General features: G+C 52.1%; 2 protein-coding genes across 9 annotated transcripts in view; both read left to right on the top strand.

Moving 5' to 3' along the window:
- Nucleotides 1–742: 742 nt before the first annotated feature.
- On the top strand, nucleotides 743–8,151 carry SLC38A7 (solute carrier family 38 member 7). Of its 3 annotated transcripts, none has more exons than XR_010606671.1 (12): nucleotides 743–820; nucleotides 1,938–2,379; nucleotides 2,612–2,810; nucleotides 2,898–3,042; nucleotides 3,773–3,871; nucleotides 4,630–4,687; nucleotides 5,053–5,167; nucleotides 5,394–5,541; nucleotides 5,626–5,825; nucleotides 6,088–6,142; nucleotides 6,234–6,440; nucleotides 7,472–8,151. XR_010606671.1 is itself a non-coding variant. In XM_065640776.1 (11 exons), exons 2-11 carry the CDS (start codon nucleotides 2,113–2,115, stop codon nucleotides 6,334–6,336), a joined length of 1,389 nt encoding a protein of 462 aa, XP_065496848.1. In that variant the 5' UTR covers nucleotides 743–820; nucleotides 1,938–2,112; the 3' UTR covers nucleotides 6,337–6,959. The 3 variants fall into 3 exon arrangements, 1 of the variants encoding a protein (XP_065496848.1); XR_010606670.1 differs by having other exon boundaries at nucleotides 6,980–8,151; XM_065640776.1 differs by lacking the exon at nucleotides 7,472–8,151 and having other exon boundaries at nucleotides 6,234–6,959.
- Nucleotides 8,152–8,936: 785 nt separating this feature from the next.
- The window catches only part of CNOT1 (CCR4-NOT transcription complex subunit 1), a 57,406-nt gene continuing 48,282 nt past the window's right edge, over nucleotides 8,937–18,060 (top strand). For all 6 annotated transcript variants that reach the window (XM_065640643.1, XM_065640642.1, XM_065640645.1 and 3 more), the window contains exons 1-2: nucleotides 8,937–9,080; nucleotides 15,399–15,675. In XM_065640643.1, the coding sequence (XP_065496715.1) occupies nucleotides 15,574–15,675 (102 nt within the window). In that variant the 5' untranslated portion in view covers nucleotides 8,937–9,080; nucleotides 15,399–15,573. The remainder of the gene's footprint in view (nucleotides 9,081–15,398; nucleotides 15,676–18,060) is intronic.

Here is an 18,060-nt window from a genome sequence, read left to right as displayed (position 1 = left end):
GAGCACCAAGGGGGAGGTGGTGCCATGGAGCTCAAATTGAAGCCTATGGGGTTGAACACAGGTGTTGGTGGGGGGAGCGTGAGTTCCCAAAGGCCGTGGGGCCCATGCCTGGCCACGGCTGCACGATGGAGTTTCCCCTTGCGGGGAGTGAAGCTGGAGGGATTACCTCTGTGTCTGCCTGAGCTTCCTCCATGCACTGACACCCTTCTGCTTTGCAGCCGTGCCACGACATTTAGCACAGCAGTCCGTGTTTCTCATTCCTTCCCTTCTGCCTTCTCCTGGGAGCCAGGACGGGCCTGTGCTGCTCCTGGGCACTGCACTTGCCGCAAGCCGAGGAAGGCTGGAGCCTCCCGCAACCTTCCTGGCAAACCGGTTTCAACAGTGATGATTGTTTACACGGCCTGATGCCCGCAGCCGCCGCTCGCTCCCATTTGTGCAATAAACCACTTTCCGTGCTGCCCGTGGCGCTGTGGGTTCCCGTGCTGTGGTTCCCGGCTCTGCGTGGCTCTGCTTGCACAGACCCTTCCCACCTTGCGCTAGGCCTTTCTGCAGCTTGCTCTCTGTTACAATAAAAGCAGAGCTGGCGCACACCGCCCTGCCTTCTCCCCCTGCCTTTGCCTGCGGGTCTCCCAGCCGCAGAGCGGTAGGGATGGGCTTCCCGGAGCGGGGATCCCCGGTCGCTGGTTCCGGGGGCTGGGGCCCGGGTTCCCGGCCGCGGGCGGACCACAAACCCCGGCGTGCAGCGGGCGGGGCGGGGCCGGGCGGCGCCGCCGCCGAGCCGGGAGCGGGGCCGGGGCTGGAGCGGCGCTCCCGCCGCCCGGTGAGTGGGGCCGGGGCACGGGGGTACCCGGGGAGGGGGGACGTGGGGAGCCCAACGACCCGCCGGGGCCGCGTCGCGTCCGGGAGGGCAGCGGGGGGAGCGTCAGCAGCTCCGGGCCTCGCTGCTCCCGGGGCCGTGCGTGTGGGGGTGACCCGCGGAGAAGCGCTTGGTCTCGGGGTCGGTGGTGTCACCGGCTTTGGTGGCTGTGCCTGGGGTGAAAGGACGGCCGGGCACCCCGCAGCTTCCTCCTCTGGCCGTGGGAAAAGCGTCGACCCTTCCTCGGTCGGGCAGGGGGTTCAGCCGAGCCGGACCCACCGTGCCAGCAGATCACCGACCGGGGGACCTGGGACGTGTCCCCTGTGCGCCCCTACCCCCGGGCGGGAGCGCTGCCTTTCTTCTGCTTCCCCTTCGCAGACCTGCGGGGATTTCCCCCTTCCCCAGAAATCTTTGAAGCATATTTGTCGCACAAGGTGGGGTCTGAATAGCCTAGAAGCAAAGGGTGGGCTAGTCAGGAGGAGCCTCTGGTGATGTCATCTAGGGGAAAAAAAAAAAAAAAGAGATTTCTCTTGAAAAGAGATTTCCCTTGGCTGTGTCGGTCCTTGTGAAGTCCTACCGGGTTGTGAGGGTTGATCTCCTGTAGCTCAGAGGCACTGGGGAGAGATTTGGGCCATTCAACCCCCGAGGGCTGCGGTGCCGGAAACACCAGGTCTTCAGGTCCAAAAGCTTCTGAGACGTCTTGTGCTGGTGGTCACCCTGGGGGTGAACCGGAACGGGCCAGTCCTGCTTCCCCTGGTGACACGGTGTGTCTGCTGTGTGTGCTGGCCGTTCTTACTGAGCCCAGCCTTGACCTTTACCCAGGAGCACGTGCACGGTGGCTCTTGCAGAGCTTGCAGGAATTGGGTTGGAAATCAGGAAGCGAACTGTGACGCTGGGTCTCGTGCCCACAGAAAGGCGAGTCCTGCCGTGTCTCTGCTGCTGTGAGGACACCTGGGTGCTGCGACCCTCAGGCTGAGACCCAGGGAACTCATTTCCTCTGTGTCCTTGTCTGATGCCCAGGTTGCCCCTTGTTAACATACCTTAATTAACACTTACCGTGTCCTCTTCCATCCCCTTCTAGGAGCAGCAAACTGCCTGACCCCTGCGCTGCTGCATTCCCAGCCTGCCTGTTCATTGCCCTCCCTGCCTGATGGAGCCAGTGCTGGCAAAGGACCCTCCTCGAGGCGGCCGGCTGGGCCTGGTGCGGGAGCGCTAGTGGCACGTTGGCGGTGGCGTGTGCCACCCTGCGAGGGACGATGGCTCAGGGCACCGGGAGCATCAATAGCGACTACAAGGATTGGGAGTGGAGCGCCGATGCTGGGGAACGGGCTAGGCTCCTGCAGAGCCCCAGCGTGGAGACGGTGCCAAAGAGCGGAGAGAGCCAAGGAAATGGCTTGGGGGCCACGTCGGCTTTGGGAGCCGTCTTCATCGTGGTCAACGCGGCCCTCGGGGCTGGGCTGCTCAACTTCCCTGCCGCTTTCAGCATGGCCGGTGGCGTGGCCGTGGGCATCACATTGCAGATGGTGAGAGGGTGGGCAAGGGATGGTCCCATGTCCCACCCCGGGAGGGGATGTGGTGGGGATGCTTGGAGTCCCAGAAGGGCCTCGGGGAGAAGCTGCCTCCTGGAAGGAAGCCCTGTTGGGTCAGGCGTCCCAGAGATGCCCTGCGTGTTTGGGGCTGGCTGCCCAGGGTGGCTCTGGGGACCTCATCATGCTGTTGCCTCACTGTCCCCTCCCTGTCTCTTCCCCACCCCAGTGCATGCTGATCTTTATCATCGGAGGCTTGGTCATCCTGGCGTACTGCTCGCAGGCCAGCAATGAGCGGACCTACCAGGAGGTGGTGTGGGCTGTCTGCGGGAAGGTGCCTGGCGTGCTCTGCGAAGTGGCTATCGCCGTCTACACCTTTGGCACCTGCATCGCTTTCCTCATCATCATTGGAGACCAGGAGGACAAGAGTAAGTGTGTCCCATGGGAAAAAAATATACAGTTGCTGTCCCTTTGGCTGGAAGGGGACAACCTGACTGCCCTGGCTGTCCCCACAGTCATTGCTGCTCTCGTGACGGAGCCTGAGGAAGCTGAGAGCAGCCGCTGGTACACGGACCGCAAGTTCACCATCAGCATCACCGCCTTCCTCCTCATCCTGCCCCTCTCCATCCCCAAGGAGATCGGCTTCCAAAAATATGCCAGGTGGGTGGGGAGAGCCCTCTGGGCCTGGGAGCGGGGATGCGGCAGCCAGCACCCACCGAAGCGTGGTTCCAGGGGATGGGGAATGGAAACACCGTGGTTCTAGTGCCATATCTGCCCACTCACCCTTGAGGGGTTGGACATCTCCTCCTCTGCCTTCCCGTGCCTCAGTTTCCCCATCTGGGAAGCAGAGGAGCTGCTGAGCACCATGTGGCCACATTGTCACACTCCAGGGCTTGGTTTTCTCTTTTCTGCTTGCTGGAGGAAGCTGCTTTCAACTGTGTTGTCCTCTGTCTTTAGAGCTGGCCAGCCAGCAGTAAGGAGAGCCAGTAAGGGTCCCCAGGCTGGGTGGTCTGCAGGCCAGCCCTGCTCCACCAGCCATCTTGGTGTCACCCTGCGGCTGGACCAAGGCTGATGAGAAGTGTCACTTCTTTAACACTTGCCTTTTTCTCCTCCCCAAAACCCAGCCCATTGCCTTGCTGGCAGGTCCAGTGCCCACAGTGGCACAGGACAGCCGCTGAGCGCAGCGGGATTGCGTTGGCATCAGTTCTGGGGACAGTGGGTGACAGTGTCTGGCATATTCCCACAGAAAAGGAGAGCAGGGGTGGTCCTGATGGGAAGGGCTGGGGTGGCCTGAGCTGTGCAGGGAGGAAGATGGGGCTGGAGAGGCTCGAGGAGACCCTCTGCCGAGTGGGGAGGCAGCACACTGATGGCCTCCTGTCCCCTCTTGCAGCTCCCTAAGCGTGATTGGCACCTGGTACGTCACGGCAGTCATTATCATCAAGTACATCTGGCCCGACAAGGAGCTAGTGCCTGTGGAGATCCCCACCAGGTGCGTGTAAGAGCCACGATGCTGATGGTGGCCATCACAGCCCTGCAGAGCCAGGCAGAGTTGCGGGGGTGAGGGCTGCAGAGGCTGGGGACAAACCCTTCACAAGTCCCGTCCCTGGGCCTGGGGACACTCTGTGTTGCTGCCAGAAGCTCCTAAGTGGCTGCATCTCTGCATGTTTCAGAGAAGCAGGTGGTGAAGGAGAGGAAAAGGACCTCTTGGAGGTCCCCATGGCTCCATCGCAGGTTTTGAAGAGCACTGATTGACTTCTCACTCCGATACAGCCAGGCCCAGAGTTCCCCGTGCAGTGCTTGTGCTCACCCAGCAACCAGGACTGTGTCTATTTAGGATGATTTCGGTTATTTCCTTGGCCAGCACGGCCCCTATGGCTTGTCCTCTTCTTCACAGTCTGGGGACATTTCTGGACCAAGTGCAGACAATGGGAATTTTAGAGCAGGGCAAAATTTAGACCAGTTTTTGGCACTGCTTCAGTAGATCCTTGTTTTCTTACTGATTCTTTTATTGTTTAAGTCCCAATTTTGGCCGATTCTGTCTCAGTGAAAGACCCTGGTCTTCGGGGAGTGCTGGGTCCTGGAAAAACCTCACTCCATGCAAGGGCATCATCCTGGGTGGGGGGATACAATCACTGCAGGAGATGCAGGTCAGCAGAGGAGTGAGCCCATCACTGAATACCCCCAGGGGAGCTGGGTGGGGGGCATGGAGGGCCCTGGTCTGACCGGCGGGTGTTTCTCTCCTGCCAGCCCCTCCACCTGGACGGCCGTCTTCAATGCTGTGCCCACCATCTGCTTTGGGTTCCAGGTAAGGCCACGAACCTGGTGCTCCCCTTCCCACCCCGCAGTCACCTGGGTTGGGGACCGGTGTGGTCCAGGGATGCTCTGTTAGGTGTTCAGCCAAAACCCTCCTTGTTTGCTCACCACATGGTGTTGCGAGTGGGCTGAAGCCAGTTTGACATCTCACCACTCCTGGATGGAGATGGATCAGTTTTACCCCAGCTGAGAAGTCTGGGGCAGCCTGTCCCCTGCTTTTCTTCTTCAGTGACAAAGCTGAGGGGATCACAATATCACGACAAACCTGGGGATATAATGCAATGGAACCCACATGGCTCCCCGTTACTCTGGCTCAGCCCATCGCGTGTCCCCGCTCTCTCTCAATGTCCCTGACAGTGCCACGTGAGCAGCGTGCCCGTCTTCAACAGCATGAAGCAGCCGGAGGTGAAGACCTGGGGGGCGGTGGTGACAGCGGCCATGGTGATCGCTCTCTTTGTCTACATGGGCACTGGTAAGCGAGGGGATCCCGCGTGAGTGTGGCACGGTCCTCAGAGGAGCTGTGAGTTTCTGGAGAGCAGGGATCCTCTGGTCAGCAGAGGGACAGAGCAGGAAAGGAGGAGAGTCTATCTAAACCCCCCTGCGATGTCCCCTGTACCCTGTCCATCTGAGTCTGGTCCCTCAAACACACGTGCAGGAGGCTTGTCCCTGTCCCCCACTGACTGCTGCCTTCCTGGCAGGTGTCTGTGGCTTCCTGACTTTTGGGGCCGGCGTGGAGCAGGACGTTTTGCTGTCCTACCCCTCCAACGACATCCCCGTTGCCCTTGCCCGCGCCTTCATCATCCTCTGCGTGCTGACGTCCTACCCCATCCTGCATTTCTGCGGCCGGTGAGCACTGGGAGGAGGCAGGGGCTGGTGTGGGCAGGAGGGGCAGCGCAGGGAGACCCCCCTGCCCTGGGTCTGTGCCTGCAGGGCGGTCTTGGAGGGTCTCTGGCTCCGTTACACCGGGGTGACAGTGGAGGAGGATGTGGTTCGGGAGCGGAGGAGGCGCCTGCTTCAGACCATCAGCTGGTTCCTCCTGACCCTTCTCCTGGCTCTCTTCATCCCCGACATCGGCAAAGTCATCTCTGTCATCGGGGGCTTGGCTGCCTGCTTCATCTTCATCTTCCCAGGTAGGGCGTCTCGGGATGCTTGGGGCTGGCGGAAGTCTTTTGGCCTTGTGCCTTGAAGAGAGAGAGGTTGGGATGGGGGCGCAGGAACCAGAAGGTCTTTAGAGAAGGGCGTAAATGTGGCACGAGGTCGGTTGGCAGCCCAGCTGTTTTGACTAGACTCTCTGCTCTGCGGTGGGGAGTGTGGCTCCCTGGATGTGAGGTGTCTGTTCAGTCCCCAGGGGACAGTCATCATCTGGCTCTAATTTGCCCCCCTTCCTTTCAGGGCTCTGCCTGATTCAAGCCAAGCTCTCCGAGATCCAAGAAACCAGGGCAATCAGGTAACCGAAACATGCGTTCTCTCCCCGCTTCTCCTGTGGATATGGGGGTGAAGGTCCTCTCTAAATGTGCCCTGTCCTCCCGTATCTGCAGCTGGTGGGCCCAGGTCAGCTACGGGGTTTTCATGGTCACCCTCGGAGCCTTCATCTTCGGACAGACCACTGCCAACGCCATCTTCGTGGATCTCACAGCCTGACTCCTCCTCCAGGCTGGACTGTGCTGCTGCTGTGGGGATACAGATTTCCCCTAGGACCAAAGGGAAGTGAGGAGAAAACACGGTGTGTTGGGAAGATCCAAGAGGTGCGTTGTAACCTGAGGCTTGGCTGAAAGAGCCCCGGGTTGGTTTGTATCGTCTTAACGCACCAGGCAGTCAGGCTTCTTCTCTCAGCCCTGACTCCCTGGTGAAGCCAGAGCATCACTACAAGGGGACCTGCAGTCCAGGTCAAGCCCTTTCTGCCCCTCCAGGGTGGACATCAGTACCTGAGACATCACTAAGGGGTTGCGGCTGGGGGTTGTGAGGACGTGCTGCTCCCACCCGTGCACCCTGTGCTGGTGGAGCTCCTCTCCACAGCTTTAACTCCTTCTCCCAACATTGGAGGGAGACCGTGTGTTTTGCGTAAAGGGAACTAGTAATCCTGTTTTATCACACAGGGCGACATCCCCGTTGTCCTCCTCTGTGTCAGTGTTTGGTTTGGTTTGAACTCCACTTTCCTGTGGCTCATCTCCTGCCCTTACTGTTACATGTCCCTCCACCTGGGCTGCACTTTGTGTTACAAAGTGGAACCATCGCCTTCAGCCTGATTTTTTTTTTTTTTTTTTTTTTTTTTTTTTTTTTTGAGGATGAGCCCAGGGTAGGGGCGTGCCGGTGCAATGTTTCCCCAGCCAGGGGCTGCTGGCTTGCTAGAGAAGGTGCTGTGGCTGCATCGTCCCACTGGAGACACTACGCTAGAGCAAAGCTCTTCTCCAGATTTCCAATCCTGTTCTTCCAGGAGGTGTCCAGAGAACGGGCCGGGGCCGGGTGTAGGTTTTCAGGGATGCTTTGGGGATGAAGCAGTCAGTATTATTCTGTTTTATATTGTTCCTTTATTCGTTTACACTCTCCATGGCTGGTGTTGCTCTGGACTGTCCCTGCTTGTATGTCTGGTTGATAGTTTCAGTTCTGCTTCTGCTGGGTTGAGCAGTTCCCCCAGCTGCAGATTCGGTTGAGGAAGTTAAACCTCAACAGCAAACTGCTCTTGTTCAGTCTTTGAGTACCCTCATTCCTTGTCTGGCCTCCAAAACCCTGGGGGAGGGAGAAATTAATGTGTATCTATTGCTGTGTCTGTGGTGAGGGTCCTCAGGATGAGATGGGGAAACCCAGATGGAGGAGGAAAAAGCCCCAAGCACAACGTGAGTGTTTGAGAGACTCTGCGAAGGCGCGTGTCCCTCCTGCCTCTGTGCCCTCAACTTCAGACAAAACCAGGCTCCAGCAAACCCGCCATTCGCATGGCACCGGCTGCCTCCTGAGCCCCTTCACCCGGCTCCTGCCCCGCGAGCCGGCGCTGGGGGACCCCTGGGCATAAAGACGAGGGTGCCCCCGCCGCCACCCAGCCCTGCCCACCGCTCCTCCGGCCGCGGGGACCACAGAGCCGCGTCCCGTCCCCCCGCAGAGATGCTCAAAGCTCGGCACATGCCAACGCCAAGATGCCTTTGGTGCCTGTCCCCAGGCAGGCCGGAGAGGGGGCGCTGGATGAGGTGACCTTTGGAGGTCCCTTCCAACCCAAACTGTTCCGTGGTTCTGGGGTTCGGTACCCAGTGGCTTTTGTGGCTCTGGCTTTCCCGAAGGTGAGGTCCCGCTGCCGGAACGGGCGGACACGGCGTCCCGCAGCTCCGGTTGGCCCCCGGGGGTCCGTGTGGCCGTTCGTCTGTTTGCCTTACGGTTCCCCTGACTGTTTACAAAACACCGGCCTTTTTAGATGTACTTTCTGCCCGCAGAAAGCGGCGGGACCTCGGCTCAATAAACGTGACGTTGTGGTGCATGCACCGGCTGGGCGCCAGCTGTCGTCTGTGGGGCCGGGGGAGGGAGATGCTCCCGGGTGGGACGTGGGGATGACGCCGTGTCCCAAAACACCAGGCGGGCTGAGTTTTGGGGGTGGGTTTTGGTGCTGACCCCGTGGCCAGAGGTGACACCTCACACCGCGCGTCCCCTGCCAGGACGGGTCCTGGGGGCCCGATCCCAGGACCGTACCACGGCAACGCGGGGGGAGCCGTTCCCGTGCGTGGGCCGCACCACCGCGCTGCGCGGGCCGGGGGGTGGCGGCGCGTGCAGCCGTACATCGCCGGGGGGCGGGAGCGCGGCGCCTGGGGGGGGCGGAGCGGACCGCACCACTTGGGGAGGGGTGTCCCCGTCCCCCCCCCCCCCCGTGACTCCGCGCGCACTTTGGCGCTCCCCGCCACTTCCCCTTTCCGCCCCGCCCCAGCGTAGCGCCCCGCATTCATTGGTTGGCCTTGCCAGCTCGGGTTGCCTGCTAGTGCGCATGCGTGCATCTAGAGCCCTGCCGGCTCTGATTGGCCACAACGGTAGGAAGAACTCCGGCCGCTCTCGGCCAATGGGCGCGCGGCGCTGGCTCCGCGCGGAGGGCCGGGAAGGGCGGGGGGAGGACGGCGGAATGTCCCCCGGAGGTCGCGCCGCGCTGATTGGGCAGGTCGCGCGCGGCCCTGCGCCCTGATTGGCGGAGCGCCGCGCCAGGGGGGGCGGGAGGCTCGGCGGACGCCCCGCCCACCCGCGCCCCCGCTGCCCCCCCCCGCTGGCGTGCCGCGAGGGGACGGGGGAGGGGAAAGGCCGCGACGTGAGCGCGCGACCTCGTCCGCCATTTTGTAGCGAAACGGCGGAGGCGAGAGGATAAAAGCGCGAACGGCCCCAGCCTGGCGCCCCGTTCCGGTTCCCTTACACCCCCTGAGGTGAGCGCCGCGCCCCGCGCAGCCTCGGCCCGCGCCCTGGCGGCCCGCGGAGGGGCTGGGGGGGTGGGGGTGGTGCGGGAGCAGCGGAGCCTCTGGAGCGGTGGGTGCCGCGGCCGCGGGGGTGGCGAGCGGCGGGGCGGGCCGCGGCGGGGCCGGGCGGGCGGCGGCGGGGCCGGTAGAGGGAGCCCCGGCCGGGGTGCGTGTGGGGCAGCCCCGCGGCCTGGCCCGGCCTGCGCCGCTCCCCGCCCGGCCCTCGGCCCTTTCCCGCGGCCCGGCCCTTCACCCCCCCCGTCCGATCCGCGGGACGAGCAGCCGAACAAACTTTGAAGGGCTTTTCCCCGGCCCGGGCGGGAGGCGCGAGTGTTTCAGGTCCTGGTTGCCGCGCGCGGCTCCCGGTGCGGGCCGGAGGCTCCGGCGGCGGCAGCGCGATCGTTTCGAAGCGGCGCGGGAGGCTCCGGCTCCTGCGCTGTGCCCGTTTGTCTCCCCCGCCCGCTCTTGTAGCGTCGATCGCGACTGGGGGAGCTCGGAGAGACCCGGCGGCCGGTGCTGGGCCCCCCCGAGCTGTCCCGGTGGCCTGCTTAGAAGATCGGCGTTATCCTGACTTACCCAAAGGAAACAACCTGTGAACAGTGAGCTGTGGTAAATCAGCCGGTGCCGTAACCTTCCTGCGGAGCGCGCGGAAGAAACGCTTCTCAGCGCTGCCCTCCAGTTGAGAACACGCTGCCCAGTAAAATGGACTTACTTATTTTGAAACTAGAAATAGCAACAGTTGGCTGTCTTGACAAATGCTGTGGTGTTAGAAATAGCTCCTTTACAATAGTTCTCTAACTCGGAGTAGTACCTTGCTATCCTTATACAATAACATTAGTGAACAGTCATAGTTGAATTTCAACAAACCGCGAACAATTTTGGGCTGTATTTACAACAGAAGTCAGATAATACCGAAAAACGCGAAACCTGACACTTAATCTGTTGATAGGTCATGAGCTTAGACTGGCTGTTTCTGAATCCCACTTGTTAGAAGGAAGCAAGACATTGCTCTCGGTGGAACGCGTTTCTAAGTGGGTAAGAAAACAGGTCTGACACCTGACAAGTCATCCTTAGTGCACACGACTTAAGTGTTTCCTGTTTCTAAGGTAACTACATTGGTATTGACTAAAATTATAGGCAGGATGAGTCCAGGCAAGATGACTCTTATGAACAGGAAACAAACTTAGTTGGCAGTATATGTGTTTGTCCTTTCTAGACTTGTTATTGTCTTGTTGAGTGTTTTTCTGCCCTTACGCTTTTAAGTTTGCTGTTGATCGCATTGGCCTGGTGTCTCCAAAACAAACTCGAGCAAGCTTGCTATCTGCCTGTCTCTCCTCTTTAGAGAAATACCTAATTCAGTTTATCCTTCCAGCACAGTGCCCCTAGATATTTAATTCGTTTTAATTGCTGCTCAAATGGCTAGTGTCTGTGTTCAGTTGAGTAAGTGGAAGAGAAACTGTGCAAATTTAACTTAGAAAAAGTGGACAGTGATATTTTGTGACCCCAGGACAGGTCATCGCTAAATTGTATTGGAAATTCTTATTCCTGAGAATCACGGTTGAGGATGTCACTATTTTAGCCAGATTTCTCTTTTGTTCTATAGCCATCCTAACTATATGAATCCTGCAGTTCTCCTTCGCCTTTTGACATAGAATTTAACTGTTCCAAAATGGGTTTTGGACCTGAAAATGGCACAAAACCTTTGAGAACAGCTCCCTAAATTTCCTTAACTTCCCTTCAGCGGAAACTTTATACTACAGTGTTTGATTGAAGGGAAAGTAGGAAGTGAGAGTTTCTTCATGTACATGTTTGGGTTTTTTTAAACAATCCTAGTTGAGATGTGAAAATGCCTGAAGCGGTTGTGTCGTGATTGGTGCATGCCTGATATATTTGAGGTAGGTTCCAAAGCTGAAACTTAACTGGCCATAATGTATGGGAACAAACATATGTACTTAGTTCAGCTGCTCTCTGTAAAGTTCCTGTGTCTAATCAGCATTGTGGCTTCCAGTTGACTGGAATTGTGTGCAGTTTTCCAGTATATGGAGTGTTCAAGTGGCTTTTCTACTTGTAAACACCTAAATTTGAACTGGTCAAATTAATCAGGAACTTACTTTACTGTTAATGTGACTTAGACTGTAAGGTTTTTCTCTCTGTAGATTTCAATATGATTGACATCCTGCACTCTAACTTACCTATGGTATGATTCACAACCTCCTTTCACCCTTGGAGGGCTTCTCATGTGGGGCTTCAGAGAGGAGTGCTGCTCTTCCCTGTGTTCTGTGTGCGTGGGTTTGAGAAGTGGGTAAGAGACCATGTGCTGAAGAACAGGTTTGCAGTGCCACTTTTGGCATGTTTTATATAATGTTTTTTGACAGGAGTTTAGAACCTAATTGGCGAACGTGTTGCTGTTTGTCACTCGAGCTGTTTTGTCTTCCAAATGCAGTACATGTGGCCCAAATCTTTACAGCTCTTGAAATCCAGTGGAACTAGTCGCTGACCTCTGCAAAATACTAAAAAAATTCCAACATTCAACTTAAAGTAATTTTGAACTGACTTCCTTGGTAAGGCTGTTTCCAAATTTGTGGAAGACTTCAGGTTTGTCATCTTCAGCAGCAAGACTTAGTTACTCCTAGTGCTGCTTCAGGTTAGTAGAGAGTGTTTTTGTCAAACCCATCTGCTCATTAACATATTGGCCCTCTATATCTTGTGATTTTTGGCTTCTTGCCTAAATTTTTATCATATTTATGTTTTAATAACCCAACAGAACTCTGCTATTGAAAAGAATCTACTGAAATAGATGCCAAATGTTTAACTGATGGCTTGTTCATTTCCTTAGGAAGTGTTGAGGCTATGTAATACTGCAGATTTCAGTAAATATTTTCTACCTTTTAAAAAGTTGTATTGCACAGTATAAAATTTGTGCTCTTTTAAGAGCTGCTGGCTCTCATGTCCAATAGCTTAATCCATTACTGTATCATAGGAACTGTAATTGAAAGTAGCTAATTTTGTCAGTGAACTTAAGGTTGTTTTGTAAACTTGTTCTGTCTGAGGCCTACATTTTCTGAGCCTGTAGAGATGGCAGGTTTGCCCCATGGACTGAAAGCTTCTTTAATTGAGGCTGGTGTAGGGAGATTCCTTCCCACTAAGAATATATGCATCTAAAAATAAAGTCTGCTTTGCATAGCATTCATAGCTTTCTTAATCAGTGCTGTATAAATTGAATTTTAGCCTTGTATCGGATGACCAGAGAGGTACCTGTGCACATCTGCTTTCCGGGCAGGGCTCCCTTAATTACTCTGATTTTTATATACTACTGTAAGTTAGATTGCAGCGTTTGGAACTCCTGAGTGCTGTTAGTCTGGTGCTCATGAGAGCTGTCAGGCTTTTTCTGTGTATCAGCATACATACTGTGCGTACCATATATTTAGAACATAAATAGGAAGCTGCTTCCTTCAGCTATTGTGTTTTGTCCTTGAGTGTCGGTGTCTGCTCAGGCTCTTGTGCTGCTTCCTTGAAAGGGAAAATCCCATTTTGACCCCAATTTGGGTTTTCCTGTGGCACTGTCAGATTTTGCAGTTAGAAAGTGGCAAAGTTTCTTGTGCTTTCTTGCAATTAAAGCGTGTTGAGATGGTAGTCCTTTTCTTGGGAGAAAGCAGTGATGCTGGTGGGATGGGCTGGTCAGCGTCAGTGTTCTGCAGGGGATCACATTTACCACAGAGCCAAACTCAAGAGCTATAGCACCTAAAAGCTTGATTTTTGGGCGGAGTAGGTGTGATCACTGTGCTGTCTGCGTTGATCTTGAGAACAATACCCAGAGAAATGTCATTTTTCTTCCCAGGGGCCTAAAGGGCAAACTCCAAAACTTCTGTCATTGCCTTAAAAGTGATGGAGTTTTGGTTTGTGCCCTGTTCTTGAGTCCTGAGTTCAACCTGCCCTTGAGGTCTTCAGGCTGGTTGCTGAAATCTGGTGCTCTGGTAGGGACTGAATTTCCTGCAGTGGTTTGGTGGGTGTAAGTGCTGTGGCACAGTGTCTGTCTGCTGTGTTTGTAACTAACGTTTTCCAGAAGCTTTTTGTTGGTCCCATATGTTACACCTTGCCAGTAAGAATGTCTTGGAAAGTGTGTACTTGCCATGCCCAATGACACTTTCTAGATTACTCTAAAAGAGGAATAGAGTTCTAAAAAAACAGAACAAAACACATACAAAAACAAAGGAAAAAAAAAATCACCCCACAAACAACAACAAAAACCCCAAACAAACAAAACAAAACCAAACAGGTGCTGTGCTACTGAGCAATCTTTAACTTTTGTGCCTATCTCCTTTCCTGCAAAGCTGTTTCACAGTCATTGGGCTTTTAAACATCTAAATAGAGGTAATGAATTGTAGCTTGTCAGATGTACAAAAAAAAAGAGAAATTTGAAGTTTTCTATAATTCTTCTTGCTGCAGTTTTAAACATTCTCTGAAATGCTTTCATAGCACAACTGCCTTGTCATTGAAGAGTATTACCTCTTGAAAATTTCTTCTTCACAATATGTAAGGGTTTCTTTGGTGTAATAAAATCTATAGCTTCTAGGAGTACACAGGGTTTTCTAGGGCATTATGAAAGTCTGGAAGTCAATTGATGATTTTACTTCCCTTACAAATAGTTTACTCACATTTTATTGAATGTAATAAACTTTTCCTGAAGAGCAGAATAACCTTCATCCCCTGTGACAGGATTTGTTACTCCTGATGCTTTTGGTGCCTGTGGAGGACAAAGAGGAGAGTAGGTTTCCCCCACATGTTGTGTATAAATGTGCTTGTCCTCCCAGGTGTCTTGCTGCCTTGACTGCTGGGTGGATTCTTCCCTGTCCGGTGAGCAAAAATGTTTTAAAGTATAGGCAGATGTTTAATAAGCTGTAGTTCTAAGTGTGAGTGAAAACCTTTGTATAAAAGGAGAGGGGGGAAAGATTTTTGTGTTCCTACCCAGCAATATTTCCAGCTTCCTTCCATGCTGCTCCTGTTCTATCCTTGCAGGAGGATGCCTGGCGAGGAGCTGTGCTGCCCCAGCGGCTGCTCCAAGCGTTGTATGTGCCAAGTTAACACATCACCTGTGCCATCATCTCCATGATGAGGCAGAAATCCCATACTGGGGGTTCTGTCCATATATTCAAGATGCTAGAGAAGTGGGGTTTTTAATTCTGAAAAAGTTGTCTTCAGACTCTTGGCATGAAAGCTGGTGACCTTTGTGTTTTGATCTAGTAGAACTTCAAAACAGGGACTCTCCAGCTTGATTCCACCTCTGATAAATTAGAGTGCTGCTTCTCAGAGCAGCGTATGGCTTCCTTTGAGACTCCAGGCTGCTGGTTGTACAGGACTTACTCTGGGATGCAATTTTATCACATTGGCAATCTGTAATTTAACAGACAGGTGTCAAGTGCCAAGTTTTCTGTTGTCATAGAAATTTATTAAACTGGCAAGCTCAGCTGTGGTAGCTCACTGGAAAGCTGTTTCAGTACAAGCCAAATGTTAGGGTTAGTTTATTGCAGTTCTTTGCCTGTGTTGCTCATTCACAATTGCTTGTTTTGGTGTATACGGTTGAGTGCAATACTACTTTCATGGTAGTGAGGCAAAGTATTGCAGAGATGGCTAAAAAGCACTTTTTTTTTTTTAATAAACTTGTGATTGATGCTTTGAATGATTCTGACCTCTGCTGTGTGGTATTGAATTCATTATGCATCTTGTTTTCTTTCTCACAGTGCTGAAAGGGTAGTCATTCTTCTGACAGAGCTGTTTGTTAGCTCTTTCAGACTGGCAAAATGCAGAAATGAATAAATGTGGTCGGGTAGCACGAAAACAACTAAGCTTGTGTTGTGAAAACTTAATAGTACTTCTTTTTCCTTCTGGACGTAGTTATGGCAAATGGTTTATGTAAGTTAAGGTATCAAACATGTCTGTATTATCAATTTCTTTGTTAATTTTTTGTTGTTGTTTGCCAAACTAGCTTGGCAAACTGGCAAACTAGCAAAAATATAAAAGAAAAAGCTCTGAGGCATAATGCTGAATTCTCTAGGATTTAATTTTCTACCGTATAGTATTCTGATGGTAGTAGAAAATACAGAGAAACTACTGACTGGTTTTAGCAGCATGCAGACAGCTTAAAGATTTTTTTTTTTAATTAAAACAAAACAAACACTCCTGAAAAACTTAGTTTAAATTGACTGGTTCCATGACAAGATAACAGTGGTGCCTAGGCTGTAGCTGTGAAGTTGTTACAGAATTTATATCTAATGCAATATTGTTTTTCAGGTGCCATGTTTCAGAACAGAGGAAGAAAACTGACAAAGAAGAGCTGAAGAAAGTAACACAGAACCAGATACAGGTTAATTGGGGGAAAAAAAATTAACCTGTCTCTGAGGTGACTAAAGGGGAATAATGGTGATTTTGCGCCGGGCTCGGCCGCCTGCTTCCGCCCCAACCAGCAATGAATCTTGACTCGCTCTCGCTGGCTTTGTCTCAAATCAGCTACCTGGTGGACAATTTAACCAAGAAAAACTACCGCGCCAGCCAGCAGGAAATACAGCATGTAAGTAAACGAATGATGCTACAAAGGACATTTTTGAAAGAAAAAATGGGAGTGTCAACTGAAATTTCTCTTCCCGTTTGAACTGTACTGTGCAGTGCTCTCATCTGCTTTACTGTGTGCTGGTTTCTGCAGTGCGAGAATTCCAGCTTGTGTCTCCGATATTCCTGTTGGTTTCATCTGTCAGATCTTGCAATGTGGCAGCTCAGAGCCTAGGACCAGTATTGGTAGTTGAGTAGTAGGATTAACTGCTGCTCTTGGAGTGTGGTATCAAAGCTTTCCTAGCTCCTTCACCTTACATCTTTCAGTTTTTGGACATTCCATAGAACACAGATCGGGACAGGGAGGAGAATATATACACTTACTGTTCAGAGGTGTTGCTCTGAAAATGTGGGTACGCGGTTACTTATATCTGAATGCTTTTGCTTACCTTGGGTGGAAGTCTTTCGTTCCTCATTTGATGAAGTGTGGCTTGGTGGTGAAGCCAAGCTGACTTTCTTGGCACTGGGTTTTCAGAGGGCAGGCAGAGTTACTGTAGATTGAAACCCAAATATCTAAGATCTGGGCAAGAATTCTGGTTTAACTGACCCTTTTAAAAATAGCTCTGACAAGCAGGATGGACTGAAAAGCATTATCTGCAGAGGAGTGTTTAGGAGGAAGCGAATGTTACTGAGCCAGTTTTAGAAACTGGTTTAGTTCAGTTCCCAGCAGACAGCTGGGCCAGTTAAATTTTTTAATCTTACCCTAGTGCAGTCCTGCAGTGATTTGAATCAGAGTAGGAGGCAAGAGGGCTTAAGCAGAGTGAGTTTCTGGTAACAGCTGACTTCTTTAAAAGTGCATTCATTACTTATCTTGAGGTGAGAGGGGTTGATTGCAGCACTATTCACTGCTCAAAATAATCTTGTAAATGATAAAATGGAATAAATTTCTTGTAACTTTTGTAAAGTTTCCATGTTTTTGCAAGTTCAGTACTTCCAGGGCCTCATCTGAGATCATGCTGTCCTTTCGATTGCTGTTGGTTTCACCAGGCTGTTCTTGCAGCAAGGTGTGACTGAGGCATGACCTGCAGATCTGTCATGAATGTTTAAGTAAGGAATGATAAACATTTCTTTGATTTGGGAGGAGATATGGTAGATCTGCTGTTCAGTTGGAATATAGATCTCTCAAACAGGGACGGATTGTTCCTTATCCTTCATGACCGATCTCTTAGACTTGCTGTGTGATTGAGAGTCTGGAAACTGGTCTATGGAAATGGCTGTTTTGTGTGTGTTTGGTTACAAGACAGATCTTGGATTTCAAGACTAAATTCCAAAAATCTCTGTGATCCCGTGTTTTTTGTTTTTTGTTTTTTAACTTCCCGGTATTACTTTACTTTTGTGGTTGCTAGTACAATTTTTCCATAGATAAAGAGATTATATGTGCATGCTTTAATTGTCTCACAGTACACCGGTGTAAATTTTTGGCATAATTCACTCTATTATACAAGCCTTATCTCTAAGCATACAGAGTATGTGGAAAACCATACTTGCAGTTGTTCTTGTCACAAGTGACTAAAGTGACATTTGCATTTAAACACATCACTCACAAGCATCACTGTGGCAAAGCTTGAAGAACTGATTTCTGCTTAAACATGCTTTCGGTAGTCATTTAACATGGTTGATGCTCTAAGACTGCTTAAAAAATAGGAAGTAGGTTTAAAAAAACACCTTTAATGCATTTGTCAGAGAGACTAATGGCTTCCTCTGAAGTGAGTTTTTGTGGTCTTGTTTTCCTGAGGTATTGCTGAGGAGAGCCTGGTTGGAGAGGAGGGAAGGGCTTTGTGGACAGATTCGTCTGGGAAAGCAAAACTTTCTGAATCTAGAAAAGCAGAGTTACTTTTGATCTAAGCCTGTGTTTGCCTAAACAAAAACTCGTCTGTGTGTGATAAATCCAAATATGGGTGGGTCAGACTTTATCCTGAATAGCAGACTGGTTGAGGTTGGAAGAGACCTCATCTGGTCCAACCTCCTGCTCAAACAGGGTCTTCTAGAGCTGATTACCCAGGAATATGTCGAGACAGCTTTTGGGTACCTCCATGGATGGAGACTCTCCAACCTCTCTGGGCAGCCTGTGGCAGCGCTCGGTCACGCTCATGGTTAAAAAAAAAAAAAAAATCAGTCTTTACAGATTATTTTATGATTAGGTACACCATCTTGTAAATGTGTATGAAGTCTGCCAATACAAAGATTTCTTTCAGCTCTTTCTGCAGGAAAACTAGCAATTCTTGTTCCCTGTTTCCTGGGAAAGCTTTTCTGTGAATGTAGTTAAGAGTTGAAAGATGCTGCACTGAACTTATAGTCTTCTCTTCCCCTCCTCCCCATATGTTAAACTTTCAAATTATTAACCTTG

The sequence above is a fragment of the Caloenas nicobarica genome, chromosome 9 (assembly GCF_036013445.1).
Source record: "Caloenas nicobarica isolate bCalNic1 chromosome 9, bCalNic1.hap1, whole genome shotgun sequence".
In the NCBI taxonomy this organism is placed as follows: domain Eukaryota; kingdom Metazoa; phylum Chordata; class Aves; order Columbiformes; family Columbidae; genus Caloenas; species Caloenas nicobarica.
This window is presented reverse-complemented; position numbering and strand designations above follow the sequence as displayed.

Bases quoted from the DNA above. Each gene is read 5' to 3' on its own strand.
- SLC38A7 (XM_065640776.1), top strand. From the start codon at position 2,113: ATGGCTCAGGGCACCGGGAGCATCAATAGCGACTACAAGGATTGGGAG. The intron at 3,872-4,629 runs GTGCGTGTAAGA...CTCTCCTGCCAG, and splicing joins CCTGTGGAGATCCCCACCAG to CCCCTCCACCTGGACGGCCG. The intron at 5,168-5,393 runs GTAAGCGAGGGG...CCTTCCTGGCAG, and splicing joins CTTTGTCTACATGGGCACTG to GTGTCTGTGGCTTCCTGACT.